Source organism: Vicia villosa, unplaced genomic scaffold, assembly GCF_029867415.1.
Source record: "Vicia villosa cultivar HV-30 ecotype Madison, WI unplaced genomic scaffold, Vvil1.0 ctg.000011F_1_1, whole genome shotgun sequence".
In the NCBI taxonomy this organism is placed as follows: Eukaryota; Viridiplantae; Streptophyta; class Magnoliopsida; order Fabales; family Fabaceae; genus Vicia; species Vicia villosa.
This window is the reverse complement of record NW_026704941.1, coordinates 235,807-263,606: the sequence shown is the minus strand read 5'-3', so window position 1 is coordinate 263,606 and position 27,800 is coordinate 235,807. Positions and strand designations below refer to the sequence as shown.

The 27,800-nt window shown below is 39.8% G+C and overlaps 1 protein-coding gene across 1 annotated transcript; it reads left to right on the top strand.

Moving 5' to 3' along the window:
- The first annotated feature begins 1,577 nt into the window (after positions 1-1,577).
- LOC131621785 (uncharacterized) lies at positions 1,578-27,270 on the top strand. The gene is made up of 3 exons (XM_058892826.1): positions 1,578-1,746; positions 1,822-3,113; positions 27,076-27,270. Exons 2-3 carry the CDS (start codon positions 2,286-2,288, stop codon positions 27,268-27,270), a joined length of 1,023 nt encoding a protein of 340 aa, XP_058748809.1. The 5' UTR covers positions 1,578-1,746; positions 1,822-2,285.
- Positions 27,271-27,800: the final 530 nt, after the last annotated feature.

The following is a 27,800-nucleotide window of genomic DNA, read 5'->3' as shown; positions in this document are numbered from 1 at the left end:
TAGCAGCGGTCCATTTCTGGGATGCTTCCCACAACACTTTCCACCTCCCATGTGGAATGGTCACCCCTACTCTCTTTGATGTAGCTGCGATTACAGGACTTCGACCAACTGGGGAAGACTTCGATCCCACTAAGATGGATGATGACACGATTGGCTTTAATAATTCGACAGTTACTTATACTGCTTTTATCCAACGACATCATGTTACCGCGAACGAAGAAGTCTCTGATAACGAACATATTGCTTTCTTGGCGCTATGGCTTTCGCGGTGTGCTTTCTGCTCAAGATCCATACAAGTTGCAAAGAGATATCTTTGCATGGCTAACCAATTGCATAATGGAAAAAAGCTCAATCTTGGCCAACTACTTCTGGGATTTCTTTATGAAAACCTCAGCGAAGCTGCAAACCTTACCAAGAATTTCCAATCTGGTACCTTACTTTATGCTGGACCTTTCTGGCTTTTGCAACTGTGGCTAAATGCTACGTTCGAAGCTCATCTTCCGTTTCGAGGGAAAATCAAGGAGGAAGATGACAAAATCAGGAATCGAACCATTGAAGGAACTAGGTTGGCTTACCTGACTCCACAAGAAGAGCCTAGGAAACTTCAGGAATGCTTCTTAGCGTACATGATGATGTTTGCCCAACGTCGTCAATTTGATCCGTCTATGGCTCCGTTTGTACATAGAACCAAGGGTCCTGAATGGTTTACTCAGAAATTCCCACCAACATCTCAGGACCAACAAACTGAGCTTATGGAAATTTGGGAATCTTTTCTGACTCCAAGATTGTTCCTCTATCGCCTTCGACCATCGAAAGGGCAATGCACTCTTGTGTGCTATCAACCAAATTTGGTTTCACGACAGTTTGGATTGGTCCAAATAAAACCAAAATGCTTATATGAGAAAAGGAGTCATATATGCTTCCACACCTTATACTTGTCAGAAGAAGAATGTGAAAAGAAAGTTAACAGATATGCTGGCGTCACCAACCTTTCCCCTATTCCTTTCGAACCTTCCTTTTACTGTACACCAGACTTCCATCAATGGTGGACGGATTATTATACTTCTCAAATCCTTGATGCTGATAGTTTGACGCAGGAACTAACTGCAGCTTTTGCTGATGTGCAGGAGCATTTTCGTAAAGGTACTACAACTCATATTAAAGAAATACAAGCTTTCCAAAAATTTTTTGAAACTATCTATAGGCCTGATGATCTTAGTCGGACCGTTCGTGAGGCTGCAATTACTTTGCGCGAAAAGTTTTCCGCCAAACTGAATAAGTTGAAATTGCCCTCGTATGTTCGACCAGAACTACGTTATGAAGTGGCTTTCAAACTTAATCCTCCAAAATTTCCTCCGCTGCCAAGCGCGGATTTTGGTGTGGCTTTGAGCCCTCCTTTTCCAGATTGGTTTGTGTGTGGCAACGTTTTAAAAGATCTTCAAAATAGTAGTAAAAAACGCGCTGAACGGGTGGTTCCGACTAAGCATACCTTGGATACTTTCAAAGGACATCTCCATATAGATCTCAAACACGTTCGTGTCTTGACTCCAATACCTGAAGGTTTGGAATCAGACAATCTTTTCGACTGACTTTTCCTTTTTGACTGGTATACTAATTTTAGTTTCGACTACAGCTGTTGCTCACAGGAGGAAGATCAAAGAGACTCCTGCCCAAAAGAATCCTGGGACATCCCAAAGCGACAAACCCAGTGAAAGTGGCTCTCTCAATCCTGATAAAAAGCCTACGGTACGCACCTTTTGCGTTCTTAATCTTATATAATCTGTAATCAATAGTCCCTTTGCTTATCATCTGTCTTTTCAGAGTTCGAAGCCCCCAACTGGTCCGAAACGGAAAGTTTCTTCGCCCGCTGCTTCAGATGATGGGGATAAATCTCCTCCTAACACTAGACAAGGACTTAGGAAAAGACAAAAATCTGCTACTCCTTCGAAAAAAGGAAAGGGAGCGAGTCCCTCCAAAACTGCTTCTCCTACTGATAAAGCGTCCTCTGAAGATTCTCCTTTGAAAACAACTAGCAACATACTTGTTGTCGAAAGTCACAATTCAAGTCCAGATAATATTCAAACCAAGGTCTTCCAGGTTTTTCGCATACTAACTTGTGACTTTATCTAGATAATGGGATTAACTTTTCTACCTTGTTATTGCAGGATGATGCTGGTACTGCTACTTCAGGTTTCAAAGATCCTGGTCTTACCGTTGATGTTCCCAAACTCTATGGTAATAATAATCTTTAGCTTTGTTGATAAACTTGTTACAGGTTTATTCTTATGACTAACTCTGCTTTATCTGACACAGATACTTCTCGAGACAAAGCTCCCGCTCTTTCACCCGTGGTCGAAGATGCTCAGCCCATCAACACTATGCTGCCTGATGAACCCGTTGAAGAAAGTCATTCTACTGATGAGTCTCCAGCTACCCATCAAGACAAAAGTTTGGAAGGCGAAGATCACGCCCTCTCAGGTAGTGACAATGTGAATCTGCATCCTCATCACAGTGACGACACCGTGTCTGAATCAGATGCTACGGAGGAAACTTCCAAACTAGAAAAGCAAAATTTTCAAGAAGCTTCGACTCTTGACACAAAAGCTGATCCTGGGACCACTTCAATGCCTGCCCCTACGCCTTCGGAGCTAGAACAATTAAAGCATGCTGATCCTCTTAGTTTCTTGAAGATTATCATGAATGTGGATGCTTCTTCGTCTCCAAGTCCTGACGCTATTCCAGTTGCGACTGTGGAGTCTGGCAAACAAGAAGACACTTCTAGCGTGCTTCGACAAATCAAAGAGCGGTTCTTCGATGTCAATCTTGTGGATCTCCTCATTCGGGATCCTCTTAAGAGTCATGGTTTACATCAACTTTTGAGAAAAGTAGATTTACTTCAAGTCTCCACAACAGTCTCAGATGTACTTGTTCTGTTAGGCTCCTTGGTTGAGCAACTTCAAGCTGATATCCTTCGAAAACGAAATATCGAAAGAGAGTTATCTGAAGCAATAGCCTCCCGTGATTCTTCATGGAATTCTGCAGTAGATGCAACCCAACGAGGCGAGGTCCTCAAACTTAAGCAATCAGAAGACCAGAAGGCCTTTGATGATCATGCAAAAAATATCAATGTCATACCCCAAAATTTGCCCATACTCTTCTCCTGCACAAACCCAAATCAAAACACAATGCTCCTAAAACACACTCTCCTATACAAGGCCTTGAGCTAGGGTTTAGGTCATTCAAAAGAAAACCAGTGAATCAATTACTCCAAGGCATCTCATATGACTCAATGTATCCCACATTACCTCTATGACAAGCATCAAGGCCTATCTCAAAGCTCTGGTCAATCAAAAGTTCAGAAGGTCAATAGTCGACTAGTTGACCTAGAAAGTCAACTATGGTCAAAGTAAAGACAAAACTCCTGATTTTTGTCAAGGTCCTCATATTGAAGTATCATTCACCATTTGATCAAGAATTGATCATGGTTCATCGAGGAAAGATCAAAACTCAACAAATCAAAAAGTTTCTAAATTAGGGTTTTGTATAGGAAAAGTCAACTAAACTTTGACCAGCCATAACTCTCACATGGAACATCAGAAATTTTCCATCCAAAGCTCATTTTGAAGGAAATTTGATTCTCTACAAATTTGTGTCTCACATGCCAAGTCTAAAAATGCTTCATTTAAGAGATATGGACCAAAACCTTATAGGTCCTCTTCAAAAGTCAACAAAAAGTAATTTTTTTTCAAAAGGACACACAAGGATCATGGAAAATAATTTTGATATGAGACCAAAGACACTGGTTAGAGGACTCTCTAGGGTTTCTAAAAAGTCCTAGAACACTTCCATACCTCAAAAATTGAGAGAGATATGTCTTGGCAAAGTTGGTCGATTTTTGAGAACTTCATGAGGCCCTAAGTGATGAAATTTATATTGTTGGGTGTTGGGCCCATATATTTGAATTGTCCGCGTGATTTCAAGCTCAAGAAATGCCCATTAGTCATATAAAATTTATTTCATAATTTTATTTGATTTATATTTGATTTTTATTTATTAAAATTTAAATTAAATCAAATAAAAACCTATTTAAATGAAATAAAATTTTATGATTCACTTACCAAATTTTTGATCAATTCAAATATCACTCAATAATCAAGATTGAATAAGATATATGCATAAAATAGTTTGGTGACCAAACTTAGAAAGATTTTATGTAAAATCTTTTTCAATCTCCATGTCACCAAATGATTCAATCTTAGGCCAAGTCTCAACCCTAATTCTCATCCTCTATATATACTTAATACATATACAAGCCAGGGGGACGAAAAGGTAGAGGAGAGAGCTAGGGTTTCCTATCACAAAGAATTCATACAAACTAGGGTTCATGAGCTTGGATGATGCAGCCAATTCTGGTCCAAAAGAAAGCTGTTAGACTCTCCCTAGAATGATCCTGGACGAACATAAACTATCATATAATCTCCAGGTGATGTTAAGAGCAATATCATAAGTGTTCATATTCTTTAAAGTTTTCTTGTTTTCGTTTTTCACCATACTGTGAATTTTTGTCCGCTTTGATGCTTTTACTGCGTTTGTGTGGATGTTTAGGAGAGCTTGGACCCTTCGCACGAACTTTATCACGCAAGAACTAAGACATGCCATGGCTAGGGCATGCTTATGTCCAAGCTTCGGATCCTATGATACAAGCGTCTCCAGGACAAACCAACACCTCCATGATGATCGCAAGGCTTCATTGATACGATCTGGGCAAGCTTTGAATCGCGGCAACGTCGTTTATGGAGGATCTCAAATGGCAGCCATGGAAGAAGACGAAACAAGGGAAATCCGCAGGTAACCTCGTAGCAAACTCCGCATGAATTTCCGCAAGAAAGCTGGGTTCAGAACTTGTTGAAGATGGTGAACAGTAGTGGGGCACGCGTGGCGCATAATCACTCGCTGGTCAACCAATCTATTCTCTCTCCGCGAGTGCACTGCGCTGATTGGTCAGTCAATTTGTCCACGCCCTCTCTCCAGTTCCTATTGGCTCACGACGGCGTCTTAGGGCCCACGCTGGACTTCTCTTCTGAATCCCATTAACCAATATATTTCCTATTTATTGTTTTAAATTAATTAGGCTAACAATTAAAGGAGTGCAGCTGAGTGGACGAAGATCATGTGACAACCCCCCAATTCCTGGGTTCAAACCCGGTTGAAGACAGTATTTTATGTTTTATTTAACTCACGGATCCAGTGCTTACGTCCAGTACCAGACCACTGTATTCCCTCCAATCATCACCGATAGATCTTCATCAAAGAGGGATCCAACGCCCAGAATTGAAGGTGTATTTCAAGGACCCTCAGGCCAACCACACTCAAACAAAGCTAAGCTTCTCTAATTTTTTTTTATTTAATATTTATTTATTTTTCAATTATACAATTAGCTTTCCTTTTTTGCTATTATTATTTATTATTCTTTTCCTCTTTTTTTATTAAATAATATTCTTCCTTTTTATAACCATTTAATTTATTTAATCGAACCCTCGATTATATATATATATTTTCATATATATTAATTTAGTCACTTTACATGTTCAACCCGTGACTTTAAAACCTTGATTTTATTTTGGCATGATAATTAGTCACTGTTATCAACTGTTGAACCCTAAATAAAGGTTTACGAAGAACGTGCCTACACTAAAAATATTTCCTATGTCCTTTTCAGGGTTAATAATCAAAATTCTTCCGGTTACGCGCCATGCCAATCAAGAAGCTAAGTTTCTAAACCTTTGCTTTTATTTTTATTATTTATTTTGATTTAAATATTATTTTTGTTATTTTACCTTGAATTAGCCATACCCTCACTATTTCTTTTTTCTTTTGTCAATTCTTTAATGGATGGTCAGGGTCAATGCTTCTTAAAACTTCAAGGCAAACCTCTGCCCATCAACCTTCATCAATCGAAGCTAAAGGTTTGTCGAGTCGCCAAAGCTACGAGTCTGGTAACTCTAAACCTTACTTCTTATTACTTGTGTCAAACCCTATTAAGGGATCCGCTGGTTTCATTGTCCCCTTCCCCTATTATTATGTAACTGTTTACTGGTTGTATTGATTGGCCTTGAAGGCACTTAAAACTGTTGTCTATTATATTATTATATTATTATATTACTGCGTGGTTAGTAATTTAGGGAGTGCAAACCATGAACTGAACATAGATCACCTAACTACAAGATAAATGTAATCGAAGTTAACCACGTGATTGTTGCACCCACACACCTTTAGGGTAATTCCTCTGGTTGCCTTTATTACTGTTGCCTTGCTGCCTTTAAGTGTACTAAATAGTCAAGTCCCTCGATTCCGAGGATACCTAAAGCAAACGTTGCCCTCAGTTCATTCATCATCAAAGTTGTCCCTCGATGTTGCCTTGGTAAAATGATGATTTGTCCCAATTGCTAAGGTATCCTCGCATGATGCCTAAAAAGATTAATGACTATTATATCATTCCCTTAGACTACCTGCCCTCTTTATGGCAAGGGACAGTCTTATGGCGAACGATTACTCGATGACCCTTAAACATCCAATTGAAAGACTTCCTGCCCTCTCATGGTATGGACAGATCCTTTCGCCCGAAAGACTTAAAGAACAAGAAAGACAAATTTAGGGTAGGTAGTTCTTAATTGCTTGCTCACAATCAATTCAAAAATCAAATACTTTTCACACCTCCTATTTCAAAACGATTTCAAAACAAGGCTACGCTTACTTACAAGCTAAAGTCCTTAACGAAATTTTTACTATTCACACACGACACTTCAAACAATTCAAAAGTGAGCTAAGCAATTAAGAGCCCATGGATAACCATGGATGCAAAGGGTGCCTTACACCTTCCCTTTGTATAACCTACCCCCCGAACTCAATCTCTTTCAAAAAGGTCTTTCCTGTTCTTTTAGCCTTTCCAATTGGATAAAATAAAAGTCGGTGGCGACTCTTGCTATCCGCAACATTTTCAATTATAAAAAGTCAGTTCACCGTATTACAGAACTGGCGACTCTGCTGGGGATAAATTTCGATAAAAGAGGGGTTACCTTAAAAGTTTAGGATCACTTTAAATTTGTTTGAATTGTTTGCTTTATCTTTAAAGGCTGTTTTGGGTATTCTGCTGTGCGAAAGATCCTACACCCGGATCTAGTGTACCTTAGGTATGTGGCATGAGACCAGGGAGGCTGTACGACATGTATCGTTATGGTTGAACTGGTGGCCACCGTTAGTGCGACACTTTGGTTTGTCCTGATGGCCCTTGAATATGATCGAGGAGACATTTGGCTACCGCGTAGTGTCACAAGCACTAATTCGCCCTTAGAACCTTAGTTGAACTTGACTTTGGCCCATAGGAAGTAGCGAGATGGCTGGCTTTGGATTCCTGACTGAAGCTGGTTGATACTCGATGCTACACTCATTGAGATTGGACTCAAGGGATGCTTTTGGCTAGCCGATTGTGCGCTATGTTGAGACAATGCCCACGAGAAAGATCAGGGATATGAGCACCATAGAACCCGATCTTTATCTAGGACAGGTTGAACCAACTAAACTTCAGTGGGGAGGGTATTTACCTACGAACTTCACGCAAGCCTTTAAACCTAAGGGCACTTGTGTGACTTGTTTGTGCTTGCTAACCCTTTGGTTTTCTTGCAGGTTTTCTTGTAGGACTCACTCGTCCTTATTACCCTAAGATCGTCTTTCATGCAAGCCTCTAAACCTAAGGGCACTTGTGTGACTTGTTTACATTTGCTGCTAACCTTTGTTTTCTCGCAGGTTTTTTTAAAGAACTTGTTGGCCCTCACTATCCCACGCTAGGCCTAATAAGTTGCATTCGCATAACCCACTAACCTTTGTTTCCTTGCAGGTTTTGTTAAAGGACTTTTGTGCCCTTCCTATCCCACGTTGTGCCTAATGAACTGCATTCGCATAACATTCATGACATCATAAGCATAACATGTTTACTAACCCTTTCAAGGATCTTAGGAATTTAGGGCGCACAATTTCAGGTGCTCTTATCAGGGACAAAACTCTTATCAAGGGGCAAGAGGATTTACTTTCCTCTCGCCACATACCTTCCAATTCAGAGATACTGTACCTATCAAGGGGCAAGAGGATTTATTTTCCTCTAGCCATGTAACTTCAAATTCATAAGTTCTCGAATCAGAGGCGATGACCCACTCGATATGGTGAGCTTGATTCTCAAAGAAAGACGTTCAAAGACAAAGTTCAGATTTCTTCAGACAAAGACGCGACCAAATCATTTTCTAATGTTGCTAACTAAAAGCCTAAATATCCTTGAAGACATTGCATCTGCATTCATAACATCGCATAACAGGTTCCCTACGACGGGTTTCTCATCCTTTCTCGCTGTTTATTTCAGCATCATGAATTTCGAGCAATCAGGCGAACACCTTCAGGCTCAGAACATCTGATCCCAAACTTTGATTCTGAACTCAGCCAAGGGGCAAGAAGAGTTAAAGGCACTCCTATTCTTGGGGTACAATTACAATGCGAGACGCTCTTATTATTCGAACAATCCTGGTTATGGTGTAAAGGATGGTAGACCGTTGAAGCGTGCCATTAAAGATTTAATCATGACACTCAAATCAGAAAAGACCTTGACAACTGAGTCACGACAACAAAGTCACGACAACTAAGTCACAATAATGGAATCACGACAACGAAGTCACGACAAATGAGTCACGATAATGGAATCATGACAACTGAGTCACGATAATAGAATCACGACAATCAATTCATTCATATGATCCAGACGCTCAGGGCAATCGAGCCAACGAATTCTAACACCAACTATAAACTCAATGCGAGGTGCGCGTACCATCCCAACGGTCCTGGACATTACACTAATAGTTGTCGGGCATTAAAGATCAAGATCCAAGACAGGATCAATGCTGATTGAGTTCATATCCCTTTAAGACCCCTATGATGATCACCGCTCCTATGCCTAGTAATGACAAGATTGATTGACGTCTCGACGGACGAATTTTTGGATCATTAGATCTACTTTCATTTACAAGTTCTTTCCTGTTTGTTTAAACATTTGACTCATGATAGACATTATCTGTTTTAATAAACATCATCAGTGCATTGCATATGTTTGTCTTGAATAAACTATTTCGCTATCACTCATTTTAAACTGTGTCTTTACTTTGCATATGTTTTGTGATACTCGACTCCTGCTAAAGCTGTTTACCTTTTGAAGGAGGATGACGAAAATGATACCGCAACCTCATACAGTATGCTTTTGAGCGGACTATGCTGACGATGTACAGGCATTGTTTCAATTCCTAAACAGTGGAGATATAAGGATGTTAATCCCTCGTCAACCCCTTTGAGCCTAAGAAGTAGAAGTTTCCTTCTTGTACTAATTAAAACCCTTGATCATAACCTGGGGCAGGGTAGTTCTCAGTTGATTTGGTTGTGCATTCTATTTTAAGAGAATCATTCAGTATACCTTTCAACAAAGGTTTCAATCACAAGCGTTCATCCGCACACATCAAAGAAGTGTGTGAGATGTCAATCAAAAGACAATGATGGTTCGTCAATCATCAAACAAGGTAGTCAATATCTTTCAAAAAAAAAAAAAAAAGAAAAAAATAAAAAAAATAAAAAAAAAATAAAAAATAAAAAATAAAAAATAAAAAATAAAATAAAGAAAAGCCTGCTAAGTCAAAAATCAAAAAGACGACTTAAGCAAAAATCAAGGCATCCCGCTGGCTGTAAGCTCAAAATAGACAGTTCAGGCAAAAGTTAGGGATCTCAAAAAGATAAAAACAGAGAAGTCAATAAATTCCTGAACAACACAATGTTGTGACTACCAAAAGGAAGAAGTGACTGCCATCTCAAAAGTTCTCTTTGCTTGTGAACCATCATCATGATCAAAGGTGCAAATCCAAAAGTCTCTTGGAACCTGAATGCATAAGTTGAATCAACTGAGCTTAGGATTGAAGATCATCACGAAGAGGGGTGGGTACAATCAAATTTTGAGCCTTTATCCGTTGTTTCTTAAACCGTGAACCAAGCCACGTTACAACCCTTGAAAGTCCTAATTGAAGCATGGTTAGTTCGAAAGCATACTGTTACCAAAAAGGTATCCTGACTCCTTAAGGTTTACCATAAATGCCAAGTTGATGTCACGTTTTTACAAACGACATGTTGTTATAAATATCATGTTCTTACAAATGCCATGTTTTTACATCTCATGCTTTAATGTTTTCAAAAACTCAAGACAAACGTATGCATTGCATCTCATGAGTTCATTATTAAACAAATTTTGCTACATAATTTCAAATGTTAGCAACAGAGAGAATTTGCACAGGATACAACTAATGACTGAAAGTTATCCCGACAGACAATATTACTCCAAGAAGCAATGTCTCCTACGTATAAAAGGGGGCATGACACGTTTTTCCCAATCAATCTGGGGCAATCAAGTCAAGATTCCAAGAATCTCTCAAAAGCCGATCAATCTGAGGCAATCAAGTCAAGATTCCAAGAATCTCTCAAATAACAAACAGTCAAAGGCATATATCCCAAGTGGGTTTCATACTATTTCCCGATCAATCTGAGGCAATCAAGTCAAGATTCCGAGAATCTCTCAAGGATGCCAAAATAATCAGGGGCATGCATCCAAGTAAATCTGAATCTATTTCCAATCAACATGGGGCATTGTCATGGGCCTATGATTACGAGGGGCATGACGCCCATAGTGCACATCTCATAAAGTCCTCGCGAGGCGAATCTTTCCAAAGTCCCTGCTAGCAGGGGCAAATCTATGCAAATACAGTTGGGCATCTTGATCAATACTCAATGGTGTGTCCTAATCAAATCCAAGGACGGTAGTTACTATAATACTGGGGGCAACATTCAAGACATCCACGTCTTCCCACAAAGCTGGTTTCGCAAGATCATATCCCCACAGAGTAATCACTAAAAAGATATCTTCAAATACTCTTGTCCCGACAAAGACAGGGCTCCTCAACAGAGTTTATATCTTCAACACTATCGATTCTCCAACACTTTGCTTTTCTCCGACAAGGCTTACCAATGTCTTTTATCTCCAGTCAGGGTACATCAAGTTACTGGTCATCCCCAAGCAAATCATAAATCCCCAACTGAGCACCTTCAAGATAAGATCAAACATCAAAATTACAATGACGTGGAGATCCACCTTCTCAATCAAGATGTGTCCAAATAGCATAAATCATAGTCATACGTCATAAATCATAGAAACATTCATACAATTGCATACACGTTCGTACATAATACATAAAGCATAGCGACAAGTGCGTACATAACATGCTAGGATCTCATTTATTTTGAGAATCCCGTCACATAAACGCATTACATGCATCATGACATTGCATAAAAATTAACCTTACCTTTTCCAGAATGCAGGTACAGACAAATGAACGAATTCTCCAACTTTCCAAGATCTAATTCAGTTACTACGAACGGTACTGACACGGTCAACGCTCAGAGATCTAATTCTATCATCACGAACGGTGTAGACACGATCAATGACCAATCAAGTCTAATTCAGCTACTACGAACGGTACTGACACGACAGAAGATCTAATTCAGATACTACGAACAGTACTGACACGATCAAATCTCAGAGGTCTAATTCTATCATCACGAACGGTGTAGACACGATCACTGACGTCCCCAGTCTAATTCAGTTACTACGAACGGTGCTGACACGACAAGAGAGTCTAATTCTATTATCACGAACGATGTAGACACGATTATCTCTCCAAGATCTAATTCAGATATTACGAACGGTACTGACACGATCAAATCTCAGAGGTCTAATTCTATCATCACGAACGGTGTAGACACGATCACTGACGTCCCCAGTCTAATTCAGTTACTACGAACGGTGCTGACACGACAAGAGAGTCTAATTCTATTATCGCGAACGATGTAGACACGATTATCTCTCCAAGATCTAATTCAGATATTACGAACGGTACTGACACGATCAAATATCAGAGGTCTAATTCTATCATCACGAACGGTGTAGACACGATTACTGACGTCCACAGTCTAATTCAGTTACTACGAACGGTGCTGACACGACAAGATAGTCTAATTCTATCATCACGAACGATGTAGACACGATTATCTCTCCAAAAGATCTAATTCATTTACTACGAATGGTAATGACACGATCAACGCGCAAACAACATTTCTCAAACTTCAACTACCGGATGGCATCTTTAAAGCCCATCTCCGACAAAAGTCCCTACTTCAACTAGGGCAAATTTCTTGGTATTCTAGTGTTCAATCACCTTCCACCTTCAGATACCGACTGGCATACAAACCACTCTACATCTTCAGGTTTAAGATAATTGAACAGGGGCAGCTGTCATACCCCAAAATTTGCCCATACTCTTCTCCTGCACAAACCCAAATCAAAACACAATGCTCCTAAAACACACTCTCCTATACAAGGCCTTGAGCTAGGGTTTAGGTCATTCAAAAGAAAACCAGTGAATCAATTACTCCAAGGCATCTCATATGACTCAATGTATCCCACATTACCTCTATGACAAGCATCAAGGCCTATCTCAAAGCTCTGGTCAATCAAAAGTTCAGAAGGTCAATAGTCGACTAGTTGACCTAGAAAGTCAACTATGGTCAAAGTAAAGACAAAACTCCTGATTTTTGTCAAGGTCCTCATATTGAAGTATCATTCACCATTTGATCAAGAATTGATCATGGTTCATCGAGGAAAGATCAAAACTCAACAAATCAAAAAGTTTCTAAATTAGGGTTTTGTATAGGAAAAGTCAACTAAACTTTGACCAGCCATAACTCTCACATGGAACATCAGAAATTTTCCATCCAAAGCTCATTTTGAAGGAAATTTGATTCTCTACAAATTTGTGTCTCACATGCCAAGTCTAAAAATGCTTCATTTAAGAGATATGGACCAAAACCTTATAGGTCCTCTTCAAAAGTCAACAAAAAGTAATTTTTTTTCAAAAGGACACACAAGGATCATGGAAAATAATTTTGATATGAGACCAAAGACACTGGTTAGAGGACTCTCTAGGGTTTCTAAAAAGTCCTAGAACACTTCCATACCTCAAAAATTGAGAGAGATATGTCTTGGCAAAGTTGGTCGATTTTTGAGAACTTCATGAGGCCCTAAGTGATGAAATTTATATTGTTGGGTGTTGGGCCCATATATTTGAATTGTCCGCGTGATTTCAAGCTCAAGAAATGCCCATTAGTCATATAAAATTTATTTCATAATTTTATTTGATTTATATTTGATTTTTATTTATTAAAATTTAAATTAAATCAAATAAAAACCTATTTAAATGAAATAAAATTTTATGATTCACTTACCAAATTTTTGATCAATTCAAATATCACTCAATAATCAAGATTGAATAAGATATATGCATAAAATAGTTTGGTGACCAAACTTAGAAAGATTTTATGTAAAATCTTTTTCAATCTCCATGTCACCAAATGATTCAATCTTAGGCCAAGTCTCAACCCTAATTCTCATCCTCTATATATACTTAATACATATACAAGCCAGGGGGACGAAAAGGTAGAGGAGAGAGCTAGGGTTTCCTATCACAAAGAATTCATACAAACTAGGGTTCATGAGCTTGGATGATGCAGCCAATTCTGGTCCAAAAGAAAGCTGTTAGACTCTCCCTAGAATGATCCTGGACGAACATAAACTATCATATAATCTCCAGGTGATGTTAAGAGCAATATCATAAGTGTTCATATTCTTTAAAGTTTTCTTGTTTTCGTTTTTCACCATACTGTGAATTTTTGTCCGCTTTGATGCTTTTACTGCGTTTGTGTGGATGTTTAGGAGAGCTTGGACCCTTCGCACGAACTTTATCACGCAAGAACTAAGACATGCCATGGCTAGGGCATGCTTATGTCCAAGCTTCGGATCCTATGATACAAGCGTCTCCAGGACAAACCAACACCTCCATGATGATCGCAAGGCTTCATTGATACGATCTGGGCAAGCTTTGAATCGCGGCAACGTCGTTTATGGAGGATCTCAAATGGCAGCCATGGAAGAAGACGAAACAAGGGAAATCCGCAGGTAACCTCGTAGCAAACTCCGCATGAATTTCCGCAAGAAAGCTGGGTTCAGAACTTGTTGAAGATGGTGAACAGTAGTGGGGCACGCGTGGCGCATAATCACTCGCTGGTCAACCAATCTATTCTCTCTCCGCGAGTGCACTGCGCTGATTGGTCAGTCAATTTGTCCACGCCCTCTCTCCAGTTCCTATTGGCTCACGACGGCGTCTTAGGGCCCACGCTGGACTTCTCTTCTGAATCCCATTAACCAATATATTTCCTATTTATTGTTTTAAATTAATTAGGCTAACAATTAAAGGAGTGCAGCTGAGTGGACGAAGATCATGTGACAACCCCCCAATTCCTGGGTTCAAACCCGGTTGAAGACAGTATTTTATGTTTTATTTAACTCACGGATCCAGTGCTTACGTCCAGTACCAGACCACTGTATTCCCTCCAATCATCACCGATAGATCTTCATCAAAGAGGGATCCAACGCCCAGAATTGAAGGTGTATTTCAAGGACCCTCAGGCCAACCACACTCAAACAAAGCTAAGCTTCTCTAATTTTTTTTTATTTAATATTTATTTATTTTTCAATTATACAATTAGCTTTCCTTTTTTGCTATTATTATTTATTATTCTTTTCCTCTTTTTTTATTAAATAATATTCTTCCTTTTTATAACCATTTAATTTATTTAATCGAACCCTCGATTATATATATATATTTTCATATATATTAATTTAGTCACTTTACATGTTCAACCCGTGACTTTAAAACCTTGATTTTATTTTGGCATGATAATTAGTCACTGTTATCAACTGTTGAACCCTAAATAAAGGTTTACGAAGAACGTGCCTACACTAAAAATATTTCCTATGTCCTTTTCAGGGTTAATAATCAAAATTCTTCCGGTTACGCGCCATGCCAATCAAGAAGCTAAGTTTCTAAACCTTTGCTTTTATTTTTATTATTTATTTTGATTTAAATATTATTTTTGTTATTTTACCTTGAATTAGCCATACCCTCACTATTTCTTTTTTCTTTTGTCAATTCTTTAATGGATGGTCAGGGTCAATGCTTCTTAAAACTTCAAGGCAAACCTCTGCCCATCAACCTTCATCAATCGAAGCTAAAGGTTTGTCGAGTCGCCAAAGCTACGAGTCTGGTAACTCTAAACCTTACTTCTTATTACTTGTGTCAAACCCTATTAAGGGATCCGCTGGTTTCATTGTCCCCTTCCCCTATTATTATGTAACTGTTTACTGGTTGTATTGATTGGCCTTGAAGGCACTTAAAACTGTTGTCTATTATATTATTATATTATTATATTACTGCGTGGTTAGTAATTTAGGGAGTGCAAACCATGAACTGAACATAGATCACCTAACTACAAGATAAATGTAATCGAAGTTAACCACGTGATTGTTGCACCCACACACCTTTAGGGTAATTCCTCTGGTTGCCTTTATTACTGTTGCCTTGCTGCCTTTAAGTGTACTAAATAGTCAAGTCCCTCGATTCCGAGGATACCTAAAGCAAACGTTGCCCTCAGTTCATTCATCATCAAAGTTGTCCCTCGATGTTGCCTTGGTAAAATGATGATTTGTCCCAATTGCTAAGGTATCCTCGCATGATGCCTAAAAAGATTAATGACTATTATATCATTCCCTTAGACTACCTGCCCTCTTTATGGCAAGGGACAGTCTTATGGCGAACGATTACTCGATGACCCTTAAACATCCAATTGAAAGACTTCCTGCCCTCTCATGGTATGGACAGATCCTTTCGCCCGAAAGACTTAAAGAACAAGAAAGACAAATTTAGGGTAGGTAGTTCTTAATTGCTTGCTCACAATCAATTCAAAAATCAAATACTTTTCACACCTCCTATTTCAAAACGATTTCAAAACAAGGCTACGCTTACTTACAAGCTAAAGTCCTTAACGAAATTTTTACTATTCACACACGACACTTCAAACAATTCAAAAGTGAGCTAAGCAATTAAGAGCCCATGGATAACCATGGATGCAAAGGGTGCCTTACACCTTCCCTTTGTATAACCTACCCCCCGAACTCAATCTCTTTCAAAAAGGTCTTTCCTGTTCTTTTAGCCTTTCCAATTGGATAAAATAAAAGTCGGTGGCGACTCTTGCTATCCGCAACATTTTCAATTATAAAAAGTCAGTTCACCGTATTACAATCAAGATCTGGAAACAAGAGATAAAGGCACTTGAGGAGAAAATCGAGGAAGCTGAACGCAGCCAGGCAACCATCCAACAATCCAATCAAAAGGAGTTGGTCGAAATAGTACAATCAGGGATCACACATTTCGAGGCTGCTCAAAAATTAATTCCTGAGATCGAAAGGTTGAAGAAGCAACGATCGGTGATCGAACTCCGTATGACTTCTTGGGAGTCACAATATTCAAAGATCAAGAATAACCTCCCTGAGGGTTTCAACTAGCTGCTTCGAACCTTATTATCTGTTGCGTTCTCATTTGTAATCGAAACCTCATATGTTTTGTAAAAGCACTTATTTATATGCTTAACTTCTCCCTTAATATAATATTTATCAGCACTATTTCTTAGCAAATCTTTTCAATCTCTCGTCAAAATATATTTTCAGATCCTCCACAGTATTCTTCATTAATGCAACGTGTAAACTCCGAATACTCTTCGCGACCTCTTAGCCTTTGGACTTGACGTTTCTACTTCTTTAGCCCTAATCATGACTAACCAGTAACGTTACTTTTTCAAAACGTCATTTCAAGACGTGCGTGAATCAGTTTCATGATTGCTGTTCAACTTCCAAGGGCGGGAAACGGCGGATGTAATAACTCCTCTCTTTGAAAAAACCAACTGCAGTCTAATCAATTATTAAGAAACTAAACCAACCTTTAGTATTCCCCTTCTATATAAAGGTCCAATATCACCCTTATTTTCTTCATTCACTCATTCTCTTCTTTCCTAAACTCAGAAAAGAGAAACCATTTTTCTTCCTCCAAAACCTTCTTCTCTTTTCATAATGGCCGAAATCCTCTCACTCAATGAAATCAAAACCCTTATCCGGAGCGAGTTCAGACTTTCTGAGGATGAACTCCTTCGCCACTTTGTCACTTTTGAAACTTTGTTTGCCAATCAGGAGTTGGACTTCTACTTTGAGGAAGTCTTGGAAGGTGCTGTTTATCCAAACATGTTGGCTGAATTTTGGATGAATGCTACTGTACGCATAGATCCTGAAGGTAGAACCACCATAGATTCTGAGATTCGGCATGCACGTTTCAGTATTACTCCTGCCACCATTGCTCACTTAATCAAGTGTAGTAACTCTGGGGAACGCTTTGATGATGATGTCTTTAACATGACCACGCATCTCATGCTGAGGTCCGTCATGGAAAATGATCCTTTCAGCGCCAGAGTTGTTAGGATCTGGCATCAGATGCTCGTAGGCAACTTCCAGCCTCGGAGGGTCAACGAAAACAACATCTTGGTTGAAGATTTGGAGTTCATCTTCTGTGGTCTTCGAGGGAAGAAGATCAACATTCCTTTGATGATATTCAAAGGTCTTGTGAAAGCTGTCTCTATTGGTACTGAACGGCAGAGGAACGTGACTTGCCTCCCTTACGGAAGACTTCTTTCTTTCATCTTTCAAAGAAAGGGTGTAGTGAGACGCATGCGTGAGGGCGGAGCCATCGACATGTTCGAAGCCGAACCTTCACCCGTGTTGTCCTTGGAGGGTTTAAACCAAAGGATTAACTAACAACTTTCCTTTTTCCTTTGTCTTAGGGTTTTTATGCTTTCTTTCCTTTTTGTTGTACTTTCAGATCCTGTTTGGATCTTTTGTAATGCATGCAAAACCCAAGTTATGAATGACAAATATTTTGAAATTTCTTTAGACTTTTCCTTTTTTAAGTCTGTTATTCTGCATGTAAAGCCATTTTGATCAATATGGCTCATGTGTTTTGACACATGGCTAACCATTTTGGCTTTTCGTGACACCTCAAGTGTCTACGTTTTTGCAATCTTAACTTCGAACATGCTTGGCTTATATTTCTTCAAATACTTCCCATTTACTCTTAAGATCCTACGATCTTCTGCTAATTCTTCAATTTCATAAGCATTGTTCGAAAATGTGTTTAAGATTCGAAAAGGTCCTTCCCAATGTGGGGACCATTTACCAAACGCCTGATTTTTTCGGTCTATAGGTAAAATAACTTTCCAGACTAAATCATTATTAACAAAAGTTTTACCTTTCACCTTTTTATTGTATGCTCTGGATACTCTTTCTTTCTGTCTTTTAATCATTTCCAATGCTCGAAGCCTGTCTTCGTCTAGATCTACCAACTCATTCATCATTAACTCCCAGTAAACGTTGGGAGAAATGTCTGCTTGTCTTTGTATTCTTACTGACTGCAAAAATATTTCGATTGGTAGTACCGCATCATGTCCAAACGTCAACTGGAAAGGAGTTGTATTTGTAGCTTCTTTTGGAGAGGTTCGACAAGCCCAAAGTGCTTGATCTAAAGTCTTATGCCAATTCTTGGGTTTCTTCCCCACATGCTTCTTAATAAGACCAATTATAATTTTATTTGCTGCTTCGACTTGTCCATTTGCTTGAGCATAATAAGGTGTGGATGTTAGCAACTTGAATCCTATTTCCTTGGCAAAGTCCTGCATTTTTCGTCCAGTGAAGACTGATCCCTGATCAGTTGTTATGCTTTCTGGGATTCCGAACCTATATATAATATATTTTTGAATAAACTCAATCACCGCTTCTTGGTCCACATTTGCCAATGGTATTGCTTCGACCCATTTTGTGAAATAATCTATTCCTACCAAAATGTACCTTTGACCTCTGGATGATTTAGGGTGAATTTCTCCAATTAAATCTAAAGCCCATCCTCTGAAAGGCCAAGGTTTCACTATTGTACTGAGTTCATTTGCTGGAGCATGTTGTATACCTGAGTGTTCTTGGCATTCTTGGCACCCCTTGGCAAATTCTATGCAATCTTTCAACATTGAAGGCCAATACATCCCATAACGAAACAAAAGCCATTTCATCTTATGTCCTGCTTGATGTGCACCACATGCCCCACTGTGTACGTTGGATAGAGCCAAGTATGCTTCTGCTTCGCCCAAGCATTTCAGCAATACCCCTTCAGGAGTTTTCTTGAACAATTCGTTCCCCATTAGAAAATATGACAAGGCTCTATATTTGATTTTTCTATCTGTCTCCGTCGAAGGATTCTTCAAATAGTTGATTATTGGGCTCCTCCAATCCGTGTCTGCCAAAGAGTCAATATTTAGGACTTCGAACTCTTCTTTGTTGGCATAACCCAATTGTGAATTCTCTAGATCGCTCGGAGAAAGTTTAGTAGACATTGCTCTTCCTCTTACTTCGATCAATTCTTCCAATTTTTCTTTCGATACTTTGTATCCTGAAGCCAACTGTGCCAAGTCGTTCGCTTCTTGGTTATTCACCCTTGATACATGTTTCAATTCTACGTATTCGAATTTCTTGAGTAGCCTATTTGCAATGACAAAGTACATGATTAGATTCTCTTTGATGCACTTGTATTCTTTTGTTAATTGTTTGATGACCAATTCGGAGTCTCCTTTAATTTCGACTCTGGTTGCCCCCAATTCTAACAAAGCCTCAAGTCCGGCGATTAACGCTTCGTACTCAGCTTCATTGTTGGAGCATAATGGTCCTTCGAGTTTGTACTTGAGCTTTGTTGGAATTCCATCAGGAGAAATTATCAACACTCCAACTCCAGAACCTTCTCTATGTGTCGACCCATCGAAGTACAACTTCCAAGGTTTTAGGTCCACGTAATGCTGATGATTCTCGACCACTGCGTGATCGACAATGAAGTCTGACACAATTTGGCCTTTCATTGCCTTGAGAGGTTGGAATATTAGCGAATATTCCGTTAGGGCTAAAGCCCACTTGCCAATTCGACTATGTAATATTGGCTTGGATAACATATGCTTAATAACATCACAATGAGACGAAACGTAAACATCAACTGGCTTTATATAATACTTAAGTTTAATACAAGAGAAATACAAACAAAGGCAGAGTTTTTCTATAGCAGTATATCTAGTCTCTGCATCATTGAGTACTCTACTTAAGTAGTAAATGGCTCTTTCGATGCCATTTTCATCTTCTTGTGCCAGCATGCTGCCTATTGTTTTGTCTGATGCTGAAATGTACAGGCGCATGTGTTTCTTCCCATTTGGGGGAGATAAGATTGGTGGACAAGTCAAGTATTGCTTTATCTGATCGAAAGCTTCTTGATGTTCAGCACGCCATTCGAACTTTCCTTGCTTAAGCCGTAGTAAAGGCGAGAAGGCTTGCGTGCGTCCACTCAAATTAGAGATAAATCTTCTTAAAAAATTTATCTTTCCCAATAATGATTGTAACTCTTTCTTCGTGGATGGAGATTTGGTTTCCATGATGGCTTTTGTCTTGTTCTGGTTGATCTCTATTCCCTTTTTATGGACTACGAAACCCAAGAAATCTCCTGCTTGTACAAAGAAAGCACATTTAAGGGGGTTCATCTTCAATCCGTGTTTCCTCATTCTTTCGAATGATTGGTTTAAATGATCGAGATGACTCATTCCCGAAGTAGATTTCACCACAATGTCGTCTATATATACTTGCATGAATGTTTCTATGAAGTCATGGAATATAGAGTTCATTGCTCTTTGGTAAGTTGCCCCAGCATTTTTTAAACCAAAAGGCATTACAACCCATTCGTAAGTGCCTATTGCCCCTGGGCAACGAAACGCTGTCTTGGACACATCATCTTCTGCAATAAAGATCTGATTATATCCTGAGTATCCATCCAACATACTTAGATACTCAAAACCTGCGGCTGAGTCTACCAGCATTTCTGCTACAGGCATGGGATATTCGTCTTTGGGAGTGGCTGCATTAAGATCACGAAAGTCTATGCATACTCGTAAAGAGCCATTCTTTTTAATTACAGGCACTATATTGGCAATCCATTCGACATACCTTGTAGTTTGGATAAACTTGCAACGTAAAAGCCTTTCGACCTCTGCTTTAATCTTCGAATGGATCTCTGGCGCGAATCTTCTAGGAGTTTGCTTCACAGGTTTCTTCCCTTCTTTTATCGGAAGCTTCAATTCGACTAGATCCCTTCCTAGACCAGGCATCTCATCATAATCCCAAGCAAAGCAATCTCTATTTTCTTTCAGCATTTTGATGACCGTTGCTTTTAATTCTGGCTCTAATTTCGCGCTGATATATGTTATCCTCTTTTGATCCCTGTCTCCGAGGTTTACTTCTTCGAGTGGATCTTGGGCTAACATCTTTATATTAGAAGCCATTGGGTCTTTTTCGAACCCTAAAGGTTCTTCGTCGTATATTGCATCTAATCTTTGGTTTGATCCTTCGTCCATAATCTCTTCGTCTAGGATCGTATCTTTGGAGTGTTTGAAATCTGTATGCACCTCCAATTCTGCTATCTCTTCTTTGATTTGGATGGTATCTACCTTTACATCTGATAATTCGGCCTCGAGAGCCGCCTTTTGTTTGTTCTCGGCCACATAGGCCGAAATCCTTTCGAAGAATGAAGACTCAGACATGATTAATGTCATCGTCCCAGCCTGTTGGCCGTATTGCTGCATGATCTTCTAAAGGTGCTGTATCCGTTGGACCATCCATGATCTCTCTATCCCATTGGAATCCGTTTGGGTGCAAAGTAAGATAATACAATGCATTCTTATTTGGGGTGTACATCTCTTCCGCAGTATGACAAGGTCCTATATTTGCCAGATTCCTATCGAAGTTGGATTTATTTACCTGGTTAACTTCAGCCATATAGTAACTCTGATCACCTTCGATGTTCTCTACTATGCCATCTTCTCTCCAGATTGTCACCCTTTGATGCATTGTGGAGGGTACAGCTGCTACCCCATGAATCCATTCCCTTCCGAGCAACAGGTTATAGTTTGCTTTTGCTGGTATAACCATGAACATAGTGGGTCTGGTAACTGAGCCTACTGTCAAATTGACTTGAACAACTCCCAGTGTTTGTCCTATCTTACCTTCATAGTTAGACAGGACCATGTTATGTGGTCTTATGTCCGTATCGAACATGCCAATTCTCTTTATCATATACTGGGGCATCAAATTTACTGCTGCTCCCCCATCGACTAGGACTTTATTGATGCCAACATTCTCAATCTTAGCCCTAATGTAGAGTGGTTTCAAATGATTTCTCATACCCTCATCAGGCCTCTCGAAGAAAGCATTCTGCTCTTCGACTGCACCATTATTTAGCACATAGTAACACACAGGTCTGTGTTTTGCCATTTCTTCGATATCAGCCTCCTCACAGTCTTCTACCTCAGTTTCTTGGTTAAACTCGTGAGGGAGTACGGATACAACATTGCAATTTAAATTTATAGACGAGACTCCATCAGAATCAAAATCATTTGTCATTCTGTCCTCTTCGTTCCAGGAATTTGACCGCATCTTATCTTCTTCATCCAAGAGCTTTTCAGCTTCGAACAATGCACGTTCCACCGGAGGTTTGTTTGACTTTGCTCCCTGGTATGGGACTTGGTTGCTGCTAGTTTCTCCAGTTTCTCTTGGTCTATATTCCTTCTGGGCCTTTTTCATCCTCTGGTGCCTCCTCCATTGGGACCGAGACATAGGGTTTTTTCCCTTATAGTTCTCCAACCGACATGTCTCTCGATTTGGCCTTTGAAATTGTCTCCTATATGCCATTGCGGTTCTTCCTCCTTGGTCCCAACTACGCCATTTGTTGGTTCTTGCATCAGCTTGTACCCATCTATCCCTAGGTGGATCTGCAGGGATTTTGAACGTTACCCTTCGAACTCTAGGGTGTGGACTATCTGGTCTCTTCGTTGGGGTCCATACATCGAAACCATACAGGTCAGGACGTAGCCCCTGAGTTTCTTGATTCATGGAGCAGTGCACACGTTCAAATGATCGTGCTAGCATCTCATCATAGGCTGCCCCACATCTGGGGCAGAGTGCAACTTCAGAGTTCCCCTTGTGGCATCTGATCAAAAATCCTAATAAGCTTTCATCCATCCTTGGGTACACTTGTAGTAAAGGATTTGGTTCTCTCCCTGGGTGTTCCCATCTTTCACGTCGAGCCCTTTCGAAATTGGTTTCGATTCTTCGATTCAGCATGATCGAACACCTTGGGCACATCCATTGTTTTCCGCCATTTCTCTCATGGCAATTCCATAGGTAGTCTTTGAGGCTTTCAGCTCTTAGAGGAACTTTAATACCCCCATTCTGCCTTGTCAGCCGTGTCTCTAGTTCGCCAAACTCAGATGTTGGGTGTCTGGCGCTAACCATGTTGACCACCGCTGGAGCAACTTCAGAGATTTGGATTTTCTGGAGTTTCATCCTGAGGTCTTCAGTGGCCTCATTGCTCTCTTCTTTTGGTGCTTCAGTCATCTCTATTTGGGAAGCTTCTTCAATCTCAGTATTGAAGATTATTTCATCATTCAGGCTTTTAGTAGCCTGCTTTCCGTTGAGCATTGCCTTAGTTTCCGCCACTTCGATCTCCGATACCTCCACCATGTTGATATCTTCTACCTCACAGAGGCTAGCATCAGCAATGTTTAGGGGATTGGTATCGACCCTCATGTGACTCTTGGTCTTGTCAGCAAATTTCAACCTTCCATCATTGATAGCATTTTGAATTAGATCCCTGAAAAGAAAACATTGTGAAGTTTTGTGGCCTAAAAACCCATGATATTTACAGAAACCTCTTTTCTTCCGTTGTTCCAACGGAGGAATTTTGGAATTAGGAGGTAGTATCATTTGGCCATCTTTTACTAATAGATCAAATATTTCATCACACTTAGTAATATCAAATGTATAAGTTTTCTTAGGAAACCTATCATTCTTATCATTTTCTACAGGGTTCTTTCCATTTGCAGGATTTAATAGTTTGCAGGCATAAGGTGGTGCCTCTTTTAATTCTGCTAAGTCTATTTCGACTTCCTCCAGGCTATATGAGTCATCGCAAGACTCATCATCAGCGTCTTCGACTTCGACGTACGCTATCCTTTCCTTCTTATGACTTTTGTTAGCCCTAGCCTTTTCTGCTTTCAAGCGTTCGACCTGTCGAACTCTATCCGCTAACTGGGCCATGTCCCTAAGGTATTGGGTATCTAATTTCTTTCTTATTGAGTAGTCTAGACCACCTGCTGCCATTTCGACAAGTTTGTGCTCAGGAACTGTCGTAAAACACCTAGATTTCAACAGACGGAACCTATTCAAATAATCATCAATAGTCTCCGTGAATTTCCTCTTAACACTGGCCAATTCCTTCAAACTTATCTTAGTTTGACCCATGTAAAATTGCTCATGGAACAATCTTTCTAGGTATGCCCACGCATCTATCGAATTGGGTGGCAAAGTAGTAAACCAGATAAAGGCATTCTTTGTCAGCGAACTAGGGAAATACTTGATCCTTAAGTCCTCGTTTCCTGCCAAGTCCCCTGCTTCTGTTAGATACCTAGCAATGTGTTCCACTGTCGATTCGTTAGTTTCGCCTGAAAATTTTGTAAATTTGGGTACCTTAGTGCCCCTAGGTAATTCTGTCTGCATAATATAGTCTGATATAGGGGATGTATAATTTGGACGTCTGAGTCCAGTACTTAGGCCATTATTGGCCATCACCCTTTCTATCATAGCAGTCAGGTTATTCTCCGTGGCCAGATTTTCCCTTCTGACTCTTTGAACAACCCTATCTGGATGTTCATTTCTACCTACAATTCTTACTCTGGGTTGTTCTTCCTCCGTTTCTTGTCGAACGGGGACGGTTCTTTGACTTGAAGTCTCTAAATTAATTACTGGAGTTTCTTCCGTCCAATTCGTCCTCCGCAAGGAGCTTATATCTCGGATGGGTGGTCTCGAGGATGGGCCCTCATCTTGTATGCGTTCTAAAACGGGCATTTCCTCTTGGTATGCGGGCTGTTTATCTTTCCTTTTTGGTTGTGTCACACCCATGAACTCCGACATCCGATTCATTTGAGATGACATCTTTCGGAAAGTTTCTACATTTTCCCTATTTGTGCAAGTAATGTTTGTCAACAATGGGGTAAAGATTGAAGTCAATTCTTTGGCTAAGGCCCCTAGCATATCATGGTTGCTTGCATCCATTTCTTGTCGAAATGCTGCTTGGCTGTTTGTGGTATAAAGAGGCATCTGGGTAGAAAAACCACCGTTGTATGTACTTCGACTTGCAGATCCCACATTCGGTGAAAATGTCGCATTATTAGTTGGGGCATAAGTAGGTCCGGCCCCTCGTACGCCTGATCCAAAAGGAAATGGCATCCCGAATGAAGAATTTGGCCTCCATTCGAAAGTTGAATTCGTGCCTTGACTAGACAAGTTATTCGCAGCATTTGTTGAGGGAAACGGTAATACTTCATCTGCACTCGTGATCGAAGGTGCAGCTGTTGACACTGAAACTGGCAAAGTCCCTGAAAGTCCTGTATTATTCTCAGGCACCGACTGGGAATTATCTGCAGGTCTCGATTCATTTGGACCCGTTGTATCCCTTGTTCCTTGAGTGGAATTCGAATTTGCCGCTCCTGATCCTGTGCCTTGTGAGGGATCTTGATTACCCCCTGCACTGGCTGTAACAGCCATTTTCTTGTTGTACCTTCGTTTGGGAACCGGTTGTGCACTGTTTGTTAATTTACCGTTCCTAAGGTTCATACAAGGTCTTGATATTGTCTAGACAAAACAAAGCAATTGATTAAAACAATCTGTTCGACACAGTCCCACCGGGTGTGCCAATTTGTTTACGGTGATTTCCGATAAACAACCGCTAGTCCTCCAAACTATAATAAATATGATTTGGTTACTCGCAGGATCGACTAGATTGATCCTAGGACACATAGTCGATTAGATTGTTATCAATATTCTTTAGAACCATGTTCATGATTCGTTGTCTTCGACAAATGTTATTCGATTAAAAACATACACTTTTTTAGTGATGACTTGATTATATGCGATTATGACTTTAAAATGTAGACAACGCATACAACATAACATGCAATTCTGTTAAAAAGAATCTTAAAACATAAAACTGTTAAAGATCTTGAACGTAAGTAACATGAAGATAAATAACATGAAAGTAAATAACATGAAAGTAAATAACATGAAAGTTAAAGATACAGTAATGTAAATGATAAGAAGTAAATAGAATGCAAGAATTTAAAGATATTCGAAGACGAAAAGCAATAAAAGATAATACTCATGTATTAAAATGGTGGTGTCATACGTACATTTTCTCAGCGAACTCGTTCTCGTTAACGCTTGATACTTGAGTAAATATGTGAGTGATTTGTACAAAATGAACACACGGAATTTTATCATGAAAACTCCTATTTATACTAGTTTCGACCATAACGGCCCTACGCTAATCTGCTGCCACGTTTCTCATAAGAACTTCCAGCGATGACATCTGTGAATAAGCAGTTACGTGACTATCTTCGAATTTCAAATCTTCCCGCCTGAGTCCATCTTCGACGCGTGGCAGTATGCTAATAAACACTTACTAACAAACACGCTAAATAATAATACTTAAGTAAATTTATAAATTTTGTCTAAGTCTTCGAGGATATATCCTTCCAATAGCTTTCAGTAGCCATCACCTTCATAAAAAACTTAGACATTTCCTGCTATCGAAACATGGCCATCAGTAGCCATTTTATACTTCTCAGAGATGGTCATCAGTAACCACCTTGCCTTCGATTATGCACTCCTTCGAAGCACATATATTTGTTCAACGAAATCTTCAGCTAACACCACCTCAAAATGAAGTACTACACTGCGAATGGACAGGTTGCCACCTTGCACAAAGACATCGAAGCTGCTCGGAGATTCTTTGAATCAAATCTAAGGGCCTCAATTCCATTAAGGTGTCACCTCGGAAGAATGACAAGTCAACATTGTCCGCCAGCTCTGAAATGCCGAAGTCGTTGCCGCATGTTGACTTTGGCGACTTAAACAGCCGCTTCTATAAGGAAGCCGAAGACCGACTTAAGACAAAGAACTCTTTATTAGCGGCTGTCAAGGATCCCTTGCGCCATATTCCTGATGGCAACTTTGAGTAGGCCCCCCTTGGTGGCGATCCAAACAGGGGACTGAAGATCACAACCGACCTCCCCGACCTGGCGAGGAAACGGCAAAAGGCCTATCTCCGGGAAAATGATGACTTGTTCGCTTGAATCGCATCAAAGATGCCCGACCTCGATCCCAAAGTCGTCTGCCATCATTTGACCATAGATCCTGCCTGCAAAGCTAATGCCCAATGAAGGAGGAAGCAATCCCTAGAGAAGACAGTTGCGACTGAATTAGCTATAAAATACCTCCTAGAGGAAAATTTCATATCGGAAGCTAAGTATACTGCTTGGCTGTCCAACATTGTATTAGCTAAAAAGAGTAATGGAAAGTGGGTATGTGTACCGACTACACCGATCTCAATAGGGCTTGCCCTAAAGCTGCATATCCTCACCCCAACATAGCTAAACAAGTAGATAATTCCGCAGGTTTTAAATTACTTTCGTTTATGAACGCCTATTCGGGGTACAATCAAATCCCTATGGCTAAAGCCGATAAAAAATACACAACCTTCATGATGGAT